The following is an 18548-nucleotide window of genomic DNA, read 5'->3' as shown; positions in this document are numbered from 1 at the left end:
TCCAAATCTGTAAAAGCATGGGGCCCTCGCCGGCCCGTTTCTAAAATGGAATGAATGGATGAGATTTGTTTCTCCGAGTGACCTATCCTCCTTTCCCACTCAACTCATATTTTCCCACTCCTATCTCTCCTCGCCGACATCACCGAACGCTGACATCACTGGCACGCGAACTGATTCCGATCAAACTATCGCCGATTTACCTTCGTCACCCCAGACCTTCACCGATTCACCATCGGTGGTTCAGCTGCTGGTGCAGGTATGGTTGTTGTTGCTACATCTGTTGTCACTGCATTAGCTGTTGATGGAGTTCTTTATGCAAAAGGTGGGTTTCAAGAACTGTTGATGATTTTACCATTAGCAAAACAATGGGTGAAATTGGAGCTGGTCCCAGTGATTTGCTAAATGAAGCGGAACTAGCAGCTGTGGCTAAAGAAAAAGAAACTCATGCATTTGAAATTGATCCTTCACAGGTAGATTGTTTGTGATTTGAAAAATGAAGCCCCTTGTTTCTCATTGTTAGCTTGTCTGTGATTTGAAAAATGAAGCCCCTTGTTTCTCATTGTTAGCTTGTCTCCCTCACAGTTTAGACTCATGCATTTGAAATTGATCCTTCACAGGTTGATCGAGAAATCAGTTTTGGAGCTTGGTATCAAAACAAAAGCAGACATGGCCGAAGAGGGAATTGGGAATGGGGAAATGGGGAGGTGGGATTTGAAGCAGCAAGGGAATGGGAAATGGGAAATTTTTAGGATATGGAGGGGCAATGAGATCCTAGAGGTGGGTTTTTATTTGGGTATTGGGGATTGAGAAATCTCAGAGAGGGGGTGAAAAAAAAAACAAAAAGTAATTGGACCCGTGGACCCGTCCTGAACCGATCCATTTCAAACAAGTCGGGTTAGGTACGGTTTCCAAATTTAAAACTCATGTACCTGGCCCGGCCTGCCCCGTTACATTTTAAAACAGGTAGGTCCGGTTCCTCTAAAATTAAGCCCGATCCAGCTCGTGTCCAGCCCTAGTATAAACGCATAGATCTTAAAAGTTGAGGATGTAGCAAAATTGAGCAGTGTCGTCTGATGCTTATTTAATAGACGGGACATGGAAAGGGACGCAAGCCAAACAAGCACTGCACAGTGCTTTATCAAGTCGGCCAAAATCGACAGATGTATCCTAATAATGTTTCGGTTTAATTTGTCATTTTCTCCCATGTCTTTTATATTTGACGCTTTTATTTTCTTTTGTCCACTTCGATAATGTATGGTGTACCTAATTGAGAAGCAAAGGAAATGGCTAGCTGTATGTGGTAATTAACAATATCTTAAGGTGTGCCAAATTATACGTATAACCCATCAGGGTATGTTTATTTATAAAATATATATATATATATATATATATATATTTGATAATAAAAAAAGGGAATTGTTATTAGCATTCCAAAAATCTCATTCTACACTCTAAACTTTCTATATTAGGAAAGAAATATACATTTGTGATGAGTATAGAATGAGATTTTTGGAGTACCAATAACATTTCCCAAAAGAAAAGCAGTATAATTTCTATTCATCATATAGCAATTTATAACTAAGGGGTGAACAAATAAGCGAGTCTCACAACGATTTTGGGATAAGATACCAAAAAACCTATGTATGATCAAATTTGTGGTTAATTATATCATACATTCATTCAGGCTCTCGTATTTATTCATTCTTGTTCCCAATCCTTGAAAAATAAACACATGTCCCTATAAATTATTTTGCAAATTAAAAATTCTATTTACTACTGATATATATACAACCAAATGTAGCATTTATTTTACAACAAGTTTCTTGTAAAAATGGATAGTTACCTTTCTTGTAAAAATGGATAGTTACCTCCTTGTAACTTATATCTTTAACTCTAATTTCCATTTATAAAATTCCTATAAGTTTTCCAACAAATTCTACCAGGCCAATAGCAGGTTCCAATTGACTTCTTTAGGTTAACCATTTTGTAAATATGCAGGAAATAATCTTGTGGCTCATGGTTTCGGGAATGATCCTGATTCCTTAGAAATTAACTTATTTAGCATTTAGGTGTCTGTATATACCACATTCAATTTAAAGTATTTCATATACTTATTATTCTTGGAGGCGGATTCGTAGCACCGCTTTTCTTACATAATTTTTTACACATTTTTATAGGCCCACTTCGTAAGGTATTTCAACGATCCAAACCGTCTATCTTTTACGTGTGTGTATATACCACATTCAATTTTCAAGCATTTTATATACTTATTATTCTTCAAGGCGGATCTGTAACACCACTTTTTTTATACAATTTTTAACACATACTTTTATAAGCCTACTTCGTAATGTATTTCAACGATCTAAACCTTCTATCTTTTGGGTTTCCTCTCAAAGATCATATGTACCAAAAATTACCCAAACTCAAAACCATATGACTGTTGGATTAAGTTTAGTGTTTCTACACAGAGCAGTATTCGTCAATTTCCTTCACTACAAATGAATGTCTTAATGGTTTTGGCCTTGTCTAATTTTTTGCAAGGATAATATATCAATGATGTTCTAAAATATAGACTATTCGGATCATTGAAATCTATTCCGAAATAGACCTTACAAAACATGTGTCAAAAATTGTATTTAAAAAATGGTGTCACGGATCCGCCACATTGTTATTTGTTCTTTGATTTATATTCATATATTTAACTAAAAATAAATGAAAATTTGACTCTAGTCCTCTGTACAAGACACTACAAGAAAATTTGTGATATTCGAAAATCCATTCGCTAAAGATATTCGCAACGACTGAAAGTCGTTGCCAGCATCGTTGGTTTTGGGGTCTAGAGCATTTCCATAAGATTCTCAAATGAGCACTTAGCAAGAGTACATAGTGAAAGGGGGAAATTGAAACTCAAGTAGGCTCCCTATGTTACTATGAGCTCGTTTGGATATGCAAATGACTGAAAGCACTTTTGATGAAAATATTTTTGGAAATAATTCTTAGTAAAAATACTAGTAAATCCTGGAAAAGTACTTAAAGTGCTTCCTGGAAAAAGAACATAACTGGTGTTTCTCGTAGAAAGCACTTAAAGTGCTTTAAGAATCCAAAAATATTTTCTCTAAAAGCGCTTTCAATCATTTAAAAAGCACAAACAAACGAACCCTATATTTTTTGGAAAATTACTTTTTGGCTCTTTATAGTAGTCATTAAGCATACTTTGAGTCTGAGAAAATATTAAATTGTCATATTTGTAGAAGGTAAATAAGATTAATAGTTAGATGTTATTCAGTTGTTTAAAAATATTTATTTATGCTTTTGAGATTTTGTGTTTATTTTTCATTTACATAGATCGCTTGCATAAAGAAAAAAAATTGGCTACTCACATTTCACACTCTATAGGTTTGAGGTGATTTTTAAAATTGATCATGAGATTTCAATTTTCTCACATTGCACCTTAAGATATAATGATTGTATCAATTTATACATGTGCCTTAATTATGTTTGTTTGAATGTCTAATCTTCTATTAAATTAAGGACATGCCATTTTGGAACCCATTTCTGGGATGACATATAAGCCACACTTACACTTTTTGGAGCAAAATGTGTGATTATTTGTTATTTTGGGATACATAACTTTGTTTTGAGAGAAGTCGAAGCTCCATGGTGAGTTATTTTTGTTTATGTAGTGCAAATATGGCTTCCACGTTAGCTCATAAATGGGTCTTAAATTCACAGCACATCAATATAATGAAGGACAAACGGTCAAATAATCTAAAGGCATAAAAAAATTCAAAACCTTATATATGCTGTAATATTGAAAAATTGGAACTGTGTGAACAATTTTTTGTTAATCATCTTAAACCTGAAAGTTGTAAAATGTAACTAGTACTATTGGAACCATTTTTAGGAAGTCATATAAGCCACACTTACACTTTTTGGAGCAAAATGTGTGATATTATTTGTCATTTTGGAATACACAACACTGATTTAAGAGAAGTCAAAGCTCCATGATGAGTTTTTTGTGTTCATATAGTGCAAATGTGGTTTTCACGATAGCCGATAAATAGGTCTCAAATTCATAACGCATCAATTTAATGAAGGACCAGAAGGTTGAATAATCTAAAGGCATAAAAAAATTCAAAACCTTATATGGTGTAATATTGAGAAAATTTGAACTATATGAACAATTTTGTAAATCACTAAAACTTGAAAGGGGTAAAATGTAACTAGTCCTATTGTAAATTAGGAACCCATTTCCAACTTCGTCGGGCCAAATAAGGTTTCATCGCTTATAGTTTTGCCCAACGCCATTTCGTAGGGCAATGTCCATTGTGCAAAATCCGTCGCTCAAAACTTTGCCTGACAAATTATTATGGTGGACAAGTTATACTTACTCGACGAAATGTATCCATTGAGTGAATTGTGTTCATCTACTTAGCCTGAAGAATGGAACTTACCTAACAAATGACTGGTTTGGTATTGCTGTGCTTTGAAAAAAAGTTGCTTCTGCTGTGCTGTGAGAATAAGCAGCTGTGAAATAAAGCAGCAGAGTGTTTGGTAAACTTTTTTGTAAAAGTGCTTTTGAAAAGAAAAAGCAGTGTTATAGTGTTTGGTAAACTTTTATGTAAAACAGATGTGAAAAAAAAGCCGGTTTTTCAAAGCTAGGTTTTGCAGCTTTTTGTTTTTGGCTTTTTTTCACCCAAAACTGTGAAAAAAAAACTGAAGCTGAATGTTTACCAAACACAAAAACAGCTCCCAACTTTTTTTTATACCAGTTTTTTTCAGAATCACCTCAGTACCAAACCAAACCAAAATGACGTCGTCAGACCTTCGTAGATTAAAAAAAAAAAAAAATTAAAAATCATTTGCCCGACGAAATAGTTGTCGGGCAATCATTTAAAAAAAAAAAAAGACGCAAAATGCATGCTGGACAAAAAAAATTCAAGCTTTAAATAAATGATTTAGTTTTAATTATATTTAAATAAAAATCACAATATTATAAAATATTTAATTATAATATAATTGAAATATTCGTACAAACGTATGTAAAATATCCAAAACAAACTAATACTGGGTGGATGGTGGGATGGCAGTTGAAGGTCGCTCAAATGATCGGGAAGGTGAATGCTAGAAGCTATCATTGTCTAGGCTATCCCAGCAATGTACCCCTGAAACTCCTCATCTCGTTGGCCATACGCTTCTTCTCGCAAGTGTTCATATTCCCGAGCTTCTTCTTCTCGCTAGCGTAAGGCCACTAACTCCATCTCCAGCTGCTAGAGGACGTCCCGCTTAGAGTTTATGACCTAGATGTATAAGATCCCTCGAGGTACCGAAACTCGACCCGCTCCTAAGCCGCATATCTCTTTGCATTTCCTTCACCTAAACCAATCCACCATCGACTGTAAAAACACATTTAGATCAGGTGTCAGCTACTCCATTAGTGTGAGTCAACAAGTTGTTGGCTTTTAGGCTCTCTCATGGATGCAGTGGGTCGTAATCGACCAAGATATTGTTTTGCATTATGTTAGTGATTCAATTCAAGGACAAGCCTTTACAGATCCCCACAACTTGACCTTCTTCTCAATTGGAGTTATGTGTCTCTCTTCGGGCGTACGGCGGCCAAATCGGCATCGGCCTCAAGAACGTCAACAGAGGGTTGGGATGGCACAGCTTCATGCTGCCTCGGGTTGTGAACATGCTTGACAGATCGCTGCACGGGGCCTGATGAAGCAGAGTAGGGCTGGTCCCCGACTCGGCAGTGGCCTCTCAGGTGTCGCTAGGTATCTCTGGTGCTAACTTACTCTAGCCTGAACCAGAGGCAAAGCGGCGGTCACTGTGGGAAAAAAAAAACAATAATTTCTAAAATTCCTACAAAATTTTAATATTCCTAAAAAAATTGTAAAAATCCTAAAAACTTCTCTTTTTTCCCACAAATTTCAGACTTTCACATGTTGAAGACAAATTTCACAATATTCCTACAATTTTCACATATTTCTACAAATTTCACAATATTCCTACAATTTTCACAATGTTCCTACAATTTTACAATATTCCTGCAAATGTCACAAATTCTTACAAGTTTCACAAATTCATCACAACACAAGATTTTGGACATGTAATTGATGTAAATGAAAAAGATGAGCAAACATATCTTTGGTTATTGGGTAAAAGAGAGAGAGCATGGGGAGAGAAAAGAGAAAGAGCACGGAGAGTGCCAGAGTGGATAGAGAGAACAGAGAGCTAGAGAGTGAAGCGGCGCAAAAAAGAAGGGAAGAACGCTCTCACTGTTATATAATGTCAGATCTTTGTCCAACGAACTAGTTTGTCGAGCAAAGGTCTTATAAGTGTGTCACGTGTAGTCTGACCTAAAAAATTGGTCAGGCAAAAGTTGTATAAAACCACGTTAAATTTGTGTCGCCAAAATGGTGGGAAAACGTGTTTGTCCGCCAAAATTTACAAATTTTGTCGGCAAACATTTTAATCTTGGGGTGGGGGGTGGGGGGTGGGGGGTGGGGGGTGGGGGTTGGGGGGTGGGGGGGGGGGGAATAATTTTTTGGGAAAAGTGGGGGAAGTTTTGAAAGTTTGTCCGACGAAATATACCAATTTCGTCAGGCAAACACTAAAAATTCAATTTTTCTTGGTTTTTAAATTTATTTTCAAACTGTTAAAAGATCATCGAATTTGATGACTAGGTCATTTGAGTGTGTGGTTTTACCCTTAATTAGCATCCTGGCAAGAAATCATCAAAATCAGATGTGAAAATAATTTTTAAATCATGACGATACGTTTCTTACCATTGAAGGATTTCGTCACGTTACCTAATCTCCAAAAAAAATTTATGGTGATTTTTTGTGTCTGCGATCTTGGAGTACATACACACAAGTTTGATGGTTGGGTTGTTCAAATTAGTTATGTAAACTGTGTATCTTGTCAAAACAACATATTCAACAAACACTTTTTATTCTATACTTCTGTTAAGTAAAACGTCAGATTTTATGGTAACTGCTAATGTAAACATTTTAAATTGATGATCGAGTTCATTTAATGTATCCATCTAGGGTCGATGAGCATCCTTGCAAAAAATAATTAAAATTAGGGCGCAAATAATTGTTAAATCGTGATGATATGTTCTAACCTCAAAGAATTTCGTCTTGTTACCTAATCCTCAAAAGTTTATTTTTGGAGAATTTGGCGTATGCGATCTCAGAGTATATACCAACAAGTTTGACAGTTGGATCGTTCAAATTAGTTATGTAGAATGTGTATCCTGTCAAAAGAAGAGCTTCAACAAACACTTAGAGTTTATTATATACTTTTGTTAAGTAGAACGTAAGATTTTGTGGTAACCACTAGTCTAAATATATTAACTTGATGATTGGGTCTATTCATTGTATTCTACTAGGGTTGATGAGTATCCTTGCAAAACCTCATCAAAATCGAAGCTAAAATAATGTTAAATCGTGAGAATATGTTTCTAGCCGTCGAAGGAATTCTTCTCGCTACCTAATTATTGAAACTTGCATTTAGATTAGTTTTGGCATATGCCATCTCGGAGTATATACCAACTACATTGACAATTGGATTGTTGAAATTAATTTTGCAGACTGTGAAAAACATCAAAGGAATTGGATATACCAAAATGTCCCTCACCTTTGCCTGATAGAAAATTTAGTTTTGCCCAACGAACGTTAAACCCTAATCCCTAAATCATGAAATATACCTTAGCTTGATTAAATTTGAAGAGTTCGTCGCGCAAATGGTAGCATGTTATGCTCTAATTTTTTCCCTTTACATGAAAACCTTGCCTGTCGAACGTTGTTCTTCGGGCAAAGGGCTTTGAAAAAACCAAGACAGCTGACTCATTTTCAATAGAAAGGAATAACGAAACCAACCTAGTGGGCTAGTCAATCTCAGAAATCTTATCGTCCGGCAAATCGGAGACGGACGACCACGGTCTTGAACTTACTAGCACCAGAGGTATACAAATGAGAAAACCTCGAAACCTACTTTCTTTTCTAACAAAATCAACTAAGCCTAACCAGTCACGACATGTTGTTGATATTGATTGAGTTTGGAATGTTGACCACTTTTACCCACAAACTTTTTTAATTTGTCGAAAGTTACTTTGTCCAACGAAATATGATTTATAGGGAAAATGGTAATTTCTGGTAGTGACACTTATTCTTTTTGGAGCCAAATGTGTGATTATTTGTCCTTTTTGGATACACATTGATTTAAGAGAAATTGAAGCTCCACGATGAGTTATTTTTGTTCATATAGTGCAAATGTACCTTCAACGTTATCTCATAAATGGGTCTCAAATTCACAATGCATCAATTTAATGAAAAACTCGAAGGTCAAATAATTTGAAAGCATAAAAAAAAATATATATATATATATATGGCGTAATATTGAGAAAATTGAACTAGATGAACAATTTTGTAAATCAACTAAAGCCTGAAAGTGTAAAATGTGACTAGTCTAAATAAAAATGGAGCTTTAATTAAAAGGGCTTAGGCCAATAAATATTTAACCAAAAACCATCTCAAAATGTTATTTAACCAAAAGGGCTAAAAGTTTAATAAAAAAAACCATCCAAAGCTATTGTCCACTGGTCAAACTTACAAGCCCAACCTACTACAAATCTACAATTCTGTAAATACCCCAAAATGATTTGATATTGTCTTGACTCTTCACCAACCTCAACCCAACACAAAACTACCATAATAACTCCTTGTCTTCCTATCAAATTGAATTCTCCCATTTCAAAAACAACCAAATCAAAGTTCAAATCAAAGTTGAAAAATGAAGTATTCATTGAAACAAAGCCGCCGAAACAAGGTCAAAGAAATTTAATGGTTGAAACCAGCGAAAAAATGTCTGAAAACAAAAAAAAAATAACCAAAACATAAAACTGTTTTTGGATAATCCAAAACATAACATTGTTTCTAGGAAAAAAAAAAAATCAGATATAGTGTCGCACAAACAAACACTATATTTAGAAAAAAAAAAGAACCAAAATCCAGAAACAGTGATTTAAATTCCAGAAACAGTGACTTAGTTCCAGAAACAGTCAAAAGTTTTCTTTTCTTTCATGCATCAATTGATTATATTTAAGAAACAGGGTGCTTATTTTGCTTTGAATCCAAATATAGTGAATTTCACTATTTCTTTTTTAGCTTACATTTAAGAAACAGTGTGTCTATTTCATTTGGATCCAGAAATAGTGAATTAGGTTCCAGAAACAGTGACTTAGATTCCAGAAACAATGTTACTTAAAATCCAGAAACAGTTTATTTTTACAATCCAAAAACAGTGACCTGTTGTTATTATTGAATAACACGCATATCTTAAATTTATTTTCTGGAGAAACAAACGATGAACTCCACTAACTATGAAAATTTGAAAAACAGTACCTCGAATACACTATGAATAATAATGACGATCACATTTCAACAAAATAATACAAAATATAAATTAAATAGCATGAGGATCTATATTTTTGTTTCAAAGAAAAAGAAGAAGGTCTGCAAAACTACGATGAACTTCATTAACGACGAAAATCTGGAACTCAACCTAAAAAAATTAGGGATAAAATCGACAAATCATAATTTATTATAGTTGGCCATTTTTAGTTAGACTACTTTAATATGGGCATTGTACTTGACACACCCCGACCCAGAAAGTCCACTTGGACCCTGAATCGAGCTGTGTTGGCCGACACCTGGAAGGTGACGAAACCATAAAATGTGATAGTGCATAAAAAGTGAATAAATTTGAATCTAAAATTGTCTAAGTACCAGAGTGCGCTACGAGTGGGAGCGAACCCATTTCACACGCGATGTCAGAACATAAGTAAGGTACAGTATTGTGGGTAAGAATCATACCCTCAGAAATATCCATCAATACTAAGATTCGCCACAGATTCTTGTCGATACAAACTCAGCAGCTAAAACCTAGAGGGCACCAAACAGAAGGTGTGAGTAAGCAATAAAACCAAGCTTCCCAAAGTTATTACCTCTCTAAAAGTAATGCCCCTAAATGTAAAACTCGTATCGTTTTCCATAAGATAGTACAACATATATACCTATATCCAAACCATACTCAGAAATGACCAAAACCACGGTTTACCATCAACTCCACCATACATTAATAAGTAGGCCAAATGAACTAAATCAATACAAAGTGATATATCAGTCAAAGTCATCTAAAATGACATGTACAACTTATCCATATCTCATCAATCATGGCTAGTATATAAGTCGGAGTCACCTATAATGACCTGTACGACTTATCCATATATCATCAATCCTGGCTAGCATATAAGTCGGAGTCACCTATAGTGACCTGTACGACTTATCCATATCTCATCAATCATGCCTAGCATATAAGTCGGAGTCACCTATAGTGACCTGTACGAGTTATCCATATCTCATCAATCCTGGCTAGCATATAAGTCGGAGTCACCTATAGTGACCTGTACGACTTATCCATATCTCATCAATCATGGCTAGCATATAAGTCGGAGTCACCTATAGTGACCTGTACGACTTATCCATATCTCATCAATCATGGCTAGCATATAAGTCGGAGTCACCTATAGTGACCTGTACGACTTATCCATATCTCATCAATCCTGGCTAGCCAATAGCTCAATAAGTATACTTGCACACGAGTCGGAACCACCTAAAATGGTCTGTACGACAGGACTGGGTGTAAATAAATACGCTCAAGTGCTACGATCACGTGAAGACTGGGCGAATAATCGCGGGTCACCTACGAGTCGGAACCACCTAAAGTGGTCTGTACGACAGGACTGTACACCTACCTTGAATCCAAGGTGAGCGTAAGGTGCGGGAGGTGAACATCACGTGAAGGACTGTGCCCTGGCCACGGACGGGAGCACTAACACCGGGGTGCAGGCTTATAAGCTGTACTATATCTTAACACAATCGTACTCACTACCATCACTAACATCAACATGTACTCACCTGAAGCTTACCTAGGTGTCCTGCGTCCACCTTTGCACTTGAAAGCATTCCCAATAATTATATGCAAGTAGTATACATATGGATATACCATGATGCAATCTAACACTCAACCATGTTGTAGCATTTTCAATTATAAACTATACAGTATGAAATGTACAATCAATAACGCTCTACTCCCGAACTACTTATTTTCAGGGATAATTATCCATGATAACCCAATTAACACTAATTAACTAACTAATTCACAAAACTAAAACTTGTCTTTATCAATTTCCTTCGCATTACTCAATTTCCCAAATAAGGCTTTTGTCTCAAATATTTTATGGCTGCATCTAACGTCTCGTTAGACTGCCTACGTACCCTAGACAGGGATCAAGCCATTCGTAGTTCATATAAGTACTTCAAGCATTCACAATAATTATACGAAGGTAATACGCCTAATCAATTTAAAAGTGTCGATAGAACTCTCAACAATATGTACGATAAAAAGGAAAAGATCCACTCACCTGGAGTCCACGCTATGATTCTCTAGCGCACGCATCGAGGCATCCTGAATGATTGGTCCCTGTGACCAATCATCAAATCACATCTCAGAACTCTTATCTGAAGAATACGTAATTCACATAAAACACAACCTCAACGACATTCTAAAATAGTTTGAGACCCATTGACCACAAGTCAACCGTCAATCAAAAATCGACGGTAGGGTTTACAACCCTGTATAACTTGACCCGGAAGATCCGCATATCAGATTTCCAATCCGCAACTCCCAACGATCCACAATATATTTCTAGAATAACATATTAAAATTTCATTACGATCCAACGGTCAGATCTCCGCCAATTGCCTAAAACAAGTGGCCGTGAACATTTATTTTACTAACTTACAAATCAATTCAAGAAGATCCGTAAGTCGGATTCCCGATCCATAAATTCCTATGATCTTTAAATATTACATATTATAATGTACCCAATTTTGGTGACGATCCAACGGTCGGATCATCGATTCACATTTTTATCAAGTAACGTATCGTAACGAATTTAGGTTCCAACTATCAACCTACGTCATTCAAATGACAAAACTGAATTCAAGACATTTAACATAGCCTAAAAATAGCATTGGCGACCCACTGGCCACGCGCCGCCGCGGGTGGCGGTCGGCCGCCCCGACTCGCCGGAAAATTCAACTATTTCCAAAAATTCTCAAACTTCACAGAAATGAATATCTCAGTGAGTGGAGCAACTTTCATACCTTCCACGAAGTCCAAAAGTTGACGGAAGATGGTCAATTTTGCCCACAAAGCTGGCAGGTGCCTAAAACTTCCCGACGTCGATTCGTCGTCTACGGTGGTCCAACGGGGTCAAGGTTGGTTGGGTTTTGCTCCTGGGATGATGGGCTACAAAGCCCAAGTGGTGGCATCGGTCATCGCTTTGCCGATTTGCCGGAAAATCGAAAAGGGTGGCCGGAGCACCATTGATTTTCATCAACTTTCGTGGCCTCAAACCGCCTCATACCATGGTTAATCAAGGTGGTTCTTGGGTGGGTTTTGTAGAGGGGAATGAGAGCTTCAAGATGATGGTGGTGGCATCCAAAAACTCCACCGGAGTTGGCCGGAATCAGCCTTGGAAGATGGATGGTCGTGCATGTCGGGTCACGGTTTTGGGGGAGCTTTCCCATTTTTTTTTTTCTTTTTTTTTCTTCTTTCTTTTTGATTGGCTGCCAACTTTACTTCTTCTTTCCTCCCTCCATTTTCTGATTGGGCTTCCCCCACAAAGTGGGGATTTAATTTAAATAAACATTAAACCTTGAATAACCAATTTCGAACGTCCGTAACTATACCGTTATAATCCGGACTCCCAAACGGCTTTCGCCTATACGTTCGTACCAATGAGTACTACGAGGATATGCTAAAAGAATAAGTCCCACATCTCTCAAGTCGATGGTCTACGGAAGTCAAAGTCCTTGCCTCTAGGGCAATTTCGTAAATTCACGGTTTTAAAATAAAATAAAAACGTAAAATTTGGAACGGGTTGTCACAGTACTAATCATTAAACAAAACTTATAACATAGTTTTTTTTATTAAAACTAAAACTTTTCAAGCCATTTTCATTAATTTTCCTAAAAGATAATGATTAGCTAATTACAATCTTTGCTATTTCAATTAGAATCCATTTAGAATTTCTACTTAGTAGGAGGGGGAAAATGGAGGACCAACTTTTATTTAACTTGTTATTGCACATGAAGTCTCATTTCAATAAATTAATGATATGTGTAAATTTCTGAACATATATCATTAGTTTATTGAATAAAGACGTTATGATAAGTGGTAAATCTATTTTAGATGTCTTTTATAGGAAGAAGTAGTGTTCACACTCACACTCAATATCGGATCAGAAATAGTTAGCATGCATCATAAACAGATTAGGCAATGCAGCCAAAAGTTATCCTTTCTTGTAACTCTGTCAAGTCCCAACTCAAATATATAGCTGGTATCCTATGGTAGTACATTAACCGTATTTGTTGTCCAATAAATCAAAGAGTAATGTTAAGAAAACTAAATTTGTAGACAAGGTTTTGAAAACAAATGTACATGGAAATTAATGATTGGTTTATCACCTAAACGTTGATAAACGTGCTCATTACTATTGGTAACACATCATTTAATTTCCAAATTTAACCTATAAATTTAGCCTTCTAACATTACGCTAAATCAAAAACCCCGTTTTCCATAAACCCGCTTTTACTTTCCCTTCCCGGTCCCAGCATTCCTTGTCTGCCCTCGCCACTTCCAAGCCCACTTTTTTTTTTAATCATTATACTTCCTTACCCCTCACCCTTACCACTTACCTTACCCTCTCTCTCTCTCTCTCTCTCTCTCTCTCTCTCTCTCTCTCTCTCTCTCTCGCAGCTTCTAGCTCTATATATGGTGTATTATTGGATTAGTACATAACCTATCTACAAAGCAGGGAATGGTTGAGAGAGAAGAAAGTGCAATTTGCAAAAGCTGCTGAGCTTGGTTTGTTCAAAGGAAGGAGGATTTCTTAATTCAGTGATAATTGCATCCAGCTGCTACTAAGCGACATGACCAGCTGCGTCGATGTTGCGACTGAGCAACTCTGTTACATCCCTTGCAACTTTTGCAGTATTGTACTCGCGGTATCGATCTCTATCTATCTATCCATATATCTCTGATATTTTCCTCTTTCTTCTTTCTTTAATGGGAGATCTGCTTTTCAGTGATCCTCTCAAAACCCACTTTACCTATCTTATTTCTTCCATAAATATCTTTCTAGCATATATACAAGAAGCAAAAACAAATCCGATCCTGAGAAATTAAAATCAGGTTTTAATTAATTTTTGGTCAGGGTTTGGTGTTTTTTCAGTGGTGAAATCAAATAGTACGCAATTTGATAGTTTAACAAAGAGGATTTCTTTTGTGTTGTTTTAACCAGCGAGCTAGGTATATATAGTCAGGTCTCCATCGTTGGACTTTACTTTTTCTTCTTTTGCAGTCAAAGAAAGGTCATACCTGAAGGTCCTCCTGAAACGCTTAAGACCAGAGAGAGAGAGAGAGAGAGAGAGAGAGAGAGAGAGTTGATTGGTTAATTTATGTTTTGTTGCTGTAAGTTAATGGTGCTTCTTTTTAACGTAAAATACAAGAGGGTTTGACGATAATCCACTGACAAGGACAAGTCCTCCCTTTGATTTCTTCACTCTCTGACCTTTTTTGTTGCTAAAAACACTACATCGTCTCGTCCAAACTCATCACCTTCTTTTATTTCTGATAGCCCGATGGGGAAGACAGAAAATGAAGCCTTCTTCTCGCACTCTCTGTGGTGTTCTTTCCTATGAAAACTCCCCTCACAGCAATCTGAAAAGGAACACATAGGGTTTCGAATCTCGCCTTATGTGTTTTTGTAGGGAAAGAAATTAGGGTTTTGTGCTTACAAATTTATAATCAACTTTACACCTTTTTATGAGAGAAGAGACATACATAAATTTACCCCAAATAAATAATCCATTTAAGATCTAGCAGTACCCAATTCTTAATTTCTTCTTTCTTCTTCTATTAATTTCTGAGAAATGCATTTTTGCATTTAATTTGATTTATTTGTTTAATTACTCTTGCGGTCCAGATGTGCAGTGCAGCTTTTAAATCGGTGTATGATAATTTTTGGGTGCAATTAACGAGCTAAGAAACATGTAAGAAGATACATATATTATATATAGGCCCGCTCATATAGTAGTGATGATTTTGTCAGGTGAGCGTTCCATGCAGCAGCCTATTTGACATTGTGACCGTCCGATGTGGGCGCTGCACCAATTTATGGTCCGTGAACATGGCCGCAGCCTTTCAGTCACTGTCCTGGCAAGATGTTCAGGTGTGCTTTTCCCTTATTTAATTATTTGTTATTTACTAATTCTAAGAAAATAATTAATCATTCAATTAAAGGAGTTCATATAAGAACCCTCTTTGAAATCTAGGGCTAGCTTCTTCTGGGTGTTACTTCTTTTTTTAGTAAATCGCAGACTCGAGGATCTAACATAAATCGATCGAGTATTTCAAGGCATTTTGCAGTAGTGCAGAAACCCTAGGTAGGTTGCTCAGACAGCAGCCGCCATAACCCACAACCCAATACCTAAATTTTTGCTTTTTTTAAGATGCAGGTCAGGGCCTGTGCCCTCCTGAGTCCTGACGAACAATTGTTGCTTGTGTATCCGATTGCACCAAAAAATTATCTGTTATGAGCAACTTGATTAATATATTTTTATTAATTTTAATATAAGACAATAAAATGTGTTATAATTCTAATAAAATAATAAATACAATTTTACAGTTTTCTGTTACACCAAACAATCTCTTCTTTCTTAACCATCTAAACCTTAATAAGCATTTTCTTTTTTGTCAATTAATCAACGTTTCTAGTCTCTTTTTCTTTGGCTTGATTTGATTGACACGATTGAATGATAGGGTTCTTAGGTTCAATGATTTCTTTTCCATCAACTTTGTCCTCTACTGTGCAAACACAAATCTTACCACGCTTTGATTTATTTTCCAACAGTCAATCTGGGTTTTATATGCTTTATTTTATATGACAGTCTTAACTGATTCAGTCCTATCAAGCTGCTCTTCTTTTCGTGCTCTCCCCGCGCCCCGCCCCCACCCACAAAACCCCCCAACCAAAAACCCCCGCCGCCCCCTTAAAAAAACCGAGCCCGGCCACCTGGTAGGGTAGCTAACTAGCCACATATGTATAAGGAACTTTAATGAAAAATTCTCGATACTGTTTACTTTAACGAAAAACTACATTTTTACACTAAAAAATCAATCATGGTACTATTCACTTTACCTTTTATTTTGTTCTTATAGTTAAAACTCAAGACAAGCTCTACATTCATTAAAAAAAAAAAATGGTTTTCATTCCTATTTTTTCTACTCCATTATTTAAAATCTTATTCATTTTCAATTTTTTATCAAGGTACTTAAATTTTAATAAATATCATTAATATTTCAATAATAAATTTTTTTTTATTTCTAAATATATTCATTTAGTGTTAGAAACGTTACATTTGGTATATTTATATTTATGACTAAAATTTTTATCATATATTTTTATTTTTAGTTTGTACCCATTTTTAATTTGCAACCATTTTTTTTATATTTTGTACCAATTTTCTTTTCAGTTTTAATTTGTACCCATATATTAATTCTTTTTATGCCCATATTTTTTTAAACGTTTTATTTGTACTTGTAACCATATTTTTTAATTTATTTGTACCCATTTTAATTTTGCTAAATGTACCCATGCTAATTATATGTATTATTTTATGTTTTAAAATATCAATAGTTATTTTTAAAATATGTTAATAATTATGTGGGTACATTATTTTTTTGCTATAATTTTTGTGAAAAACAATATTACTCTAAAAATTTTTTTTTTTAAGTATTTATTATATTTTAAAAATATTATTTGATTTGTTTAAATTTCATAATTTGAGGGACATTAAATGCATAAATGCATGAGTTAAATCTCTTAAATGAGGCTAAGGACCTCGATCAAAATATTTAAACAAACAAGGTTTCAGTCTAACAATTAGGTTGATTAAGGACTGGAACCAAAATGACCCTAAAAAAAAACTGGTTTCTTAGGTTTATTTAATTTCATGGTTGGTGCCCTTGATGTTTAACTAATGTATACCGTTCTTATAAAAAGTTGATCTTCTTGCTTTTTTGTTATGCATTTAATTACTTTTAGGCACAAAACTACAACTGTAACTCTCAAAACTACCGGATTGATTCGGGCTCCTCTTCCAAATGCAACAAGAAGAATGCAACCAGAGACCCAACTTCAGATCATGCCACGGAAGAAAGGGGTGTGAACCGACGTGAGTTATCAATTAATCATTCCATAATTTGTAAAAATAAAAGATAATTAAGCATATATATATATATATATATGCCCCCCTTTTACTGCTAATGTGTCTATGTGTTTGCGTGCCTCTGTGTAGTCTATAGTATATGTTGACTGTTGCTATTATACATATTGATAAAAATGGAGTGAGTTGTTGTTTTCCTTTTCAGCTCCCGAGAAGAGGCAACGTGTACCTTCTGCATATAACCAGTTCATAAAGTAACTAAACCATTATATTTCAATTTTATTTTCTTTTAATTTGCTTTGCTTATAATTAATTACACAAGATGAGATTAATTACATTGATAGGGAGGAGATTCAGAGGATCAAGGCTAATAATCCAGACATTAGCCATAGAGAGGCTTTCAGCACTGCTGCCAAAAATGTAAGTGGACATGCATTTGCAAACAGCTAAATTGTAAAAACACTAGTTATTTGTGAGATTTTGTAAGCCATATTGATGAACTTGTTTTTTTTTTTTTTTTTTTTTTAATTAGTGGGCGCACTTCCCTCGTATTCATTTTGGGCTGATGTTGGAGACCAACAGTCAGGCTAAGCTGGACAATATATGTAAGTAATTTCACTAATTTATGTGTTTCTAAACTACTTCCTTGGCTTAATTAATCCTTTTTATTTTAAAATAAAAATATATATATGTTGCAGGACCCTGAGAAACATCTTATGTCAAGGGCTGCACTACTGAATAACTGATGACCACGATAATTTCCGGCAACGACGCCCGGTGATATCAAAGTTGTTCTTAGTGTAAAGGAATTGCCTGGACTGATCTACTGTGTTGTTCTTAAGGACATTTCAATATCCTTCTTCTTTGTACCTGTTACTACTCCCCCTTATTAGGGATTTTCTTTTGTTACGTGACTTAGAATTAAGCAATACGCTACTTTCCTTAATTTAATTTGTTATCTTGATCAATATTACTTAGTTTACAGTTTCCAACATGCATACTTTGTATATTTATGCAAAATTGAGACCACGTAATATAATATAGTATGTTTAGGAAGTACATCAGTCCCATGGAAAGTACTTTATCATCATATTTTTTGGGAAGTGTTATTAGCACCTCAAAAATCTTATTTTACACTCCTTGTAAACGTATTTTTCTTTCCAAATATAGAAAGTTTGAAGT

General features: G+C 35.4%; 1 protein-coding gene and 1 long non-coding RNA gene across 2 annotated transcripts; one reads left to right on the top strand and one right to left on the bottom strand.

Moving 5' to 3' along the window:
• Positions 1 to 4991: 4991 nt before the first annotated feature.
• On the bottom strand, positions 4992 to 6282 carry LOC148690869 (uncharacterized). Its single transcript, XR_015957231.1, has 2 exons — positions 5571 to 6282; positions 4992 to 5396 (listed from the first exon to the last, which is right to left on the bottom strand). It is a non-coding gene; the product is annotated as an uncharacterized LOC148690869 (long non-coding RNA).
• Positions 6283 to 13937: 7655 nt separating this feature from the next.
• Positions 13938 to 18334, top strand: LOC137716363 (axial regulator YABBY 5-like). Its single transcript, XM_068455806.2, has 7 exons — positions 13938 to 14144; positions 15251 to 15370; positions 17246 to 17375; positions 17572 to 17620; positions 17711 to 17786; positions 17899 to 17971; positions 18065 to 18334. Coding segments are annotated over exons 1-7 (525 nt in total). The 5' UTR covers positions 13938 to 14069; the 3' UTR covers positions 18067 to 18334.
• Positions 18335 to 18548: the final 214 nt, after the last annotated feature.

This window comes from Pyrus communis, chromosome 15 (assembly GCF_041283825.1).
Source record: "Pyrus communis isolate YQ-2024b chromosome 15, ASM4128382v1, whole genome shotgun sequence".
NCBI lineage: Eukaryota > Viridiplantae > Streptophyta > Magnoliopsida > Rosales > Rosaceae > Pyrus > Pyrus communis.
Note: the sequence above shows the minus strand (reverse complement) of the source record. Positions and strands in the feature narration are given on the sequence as shown.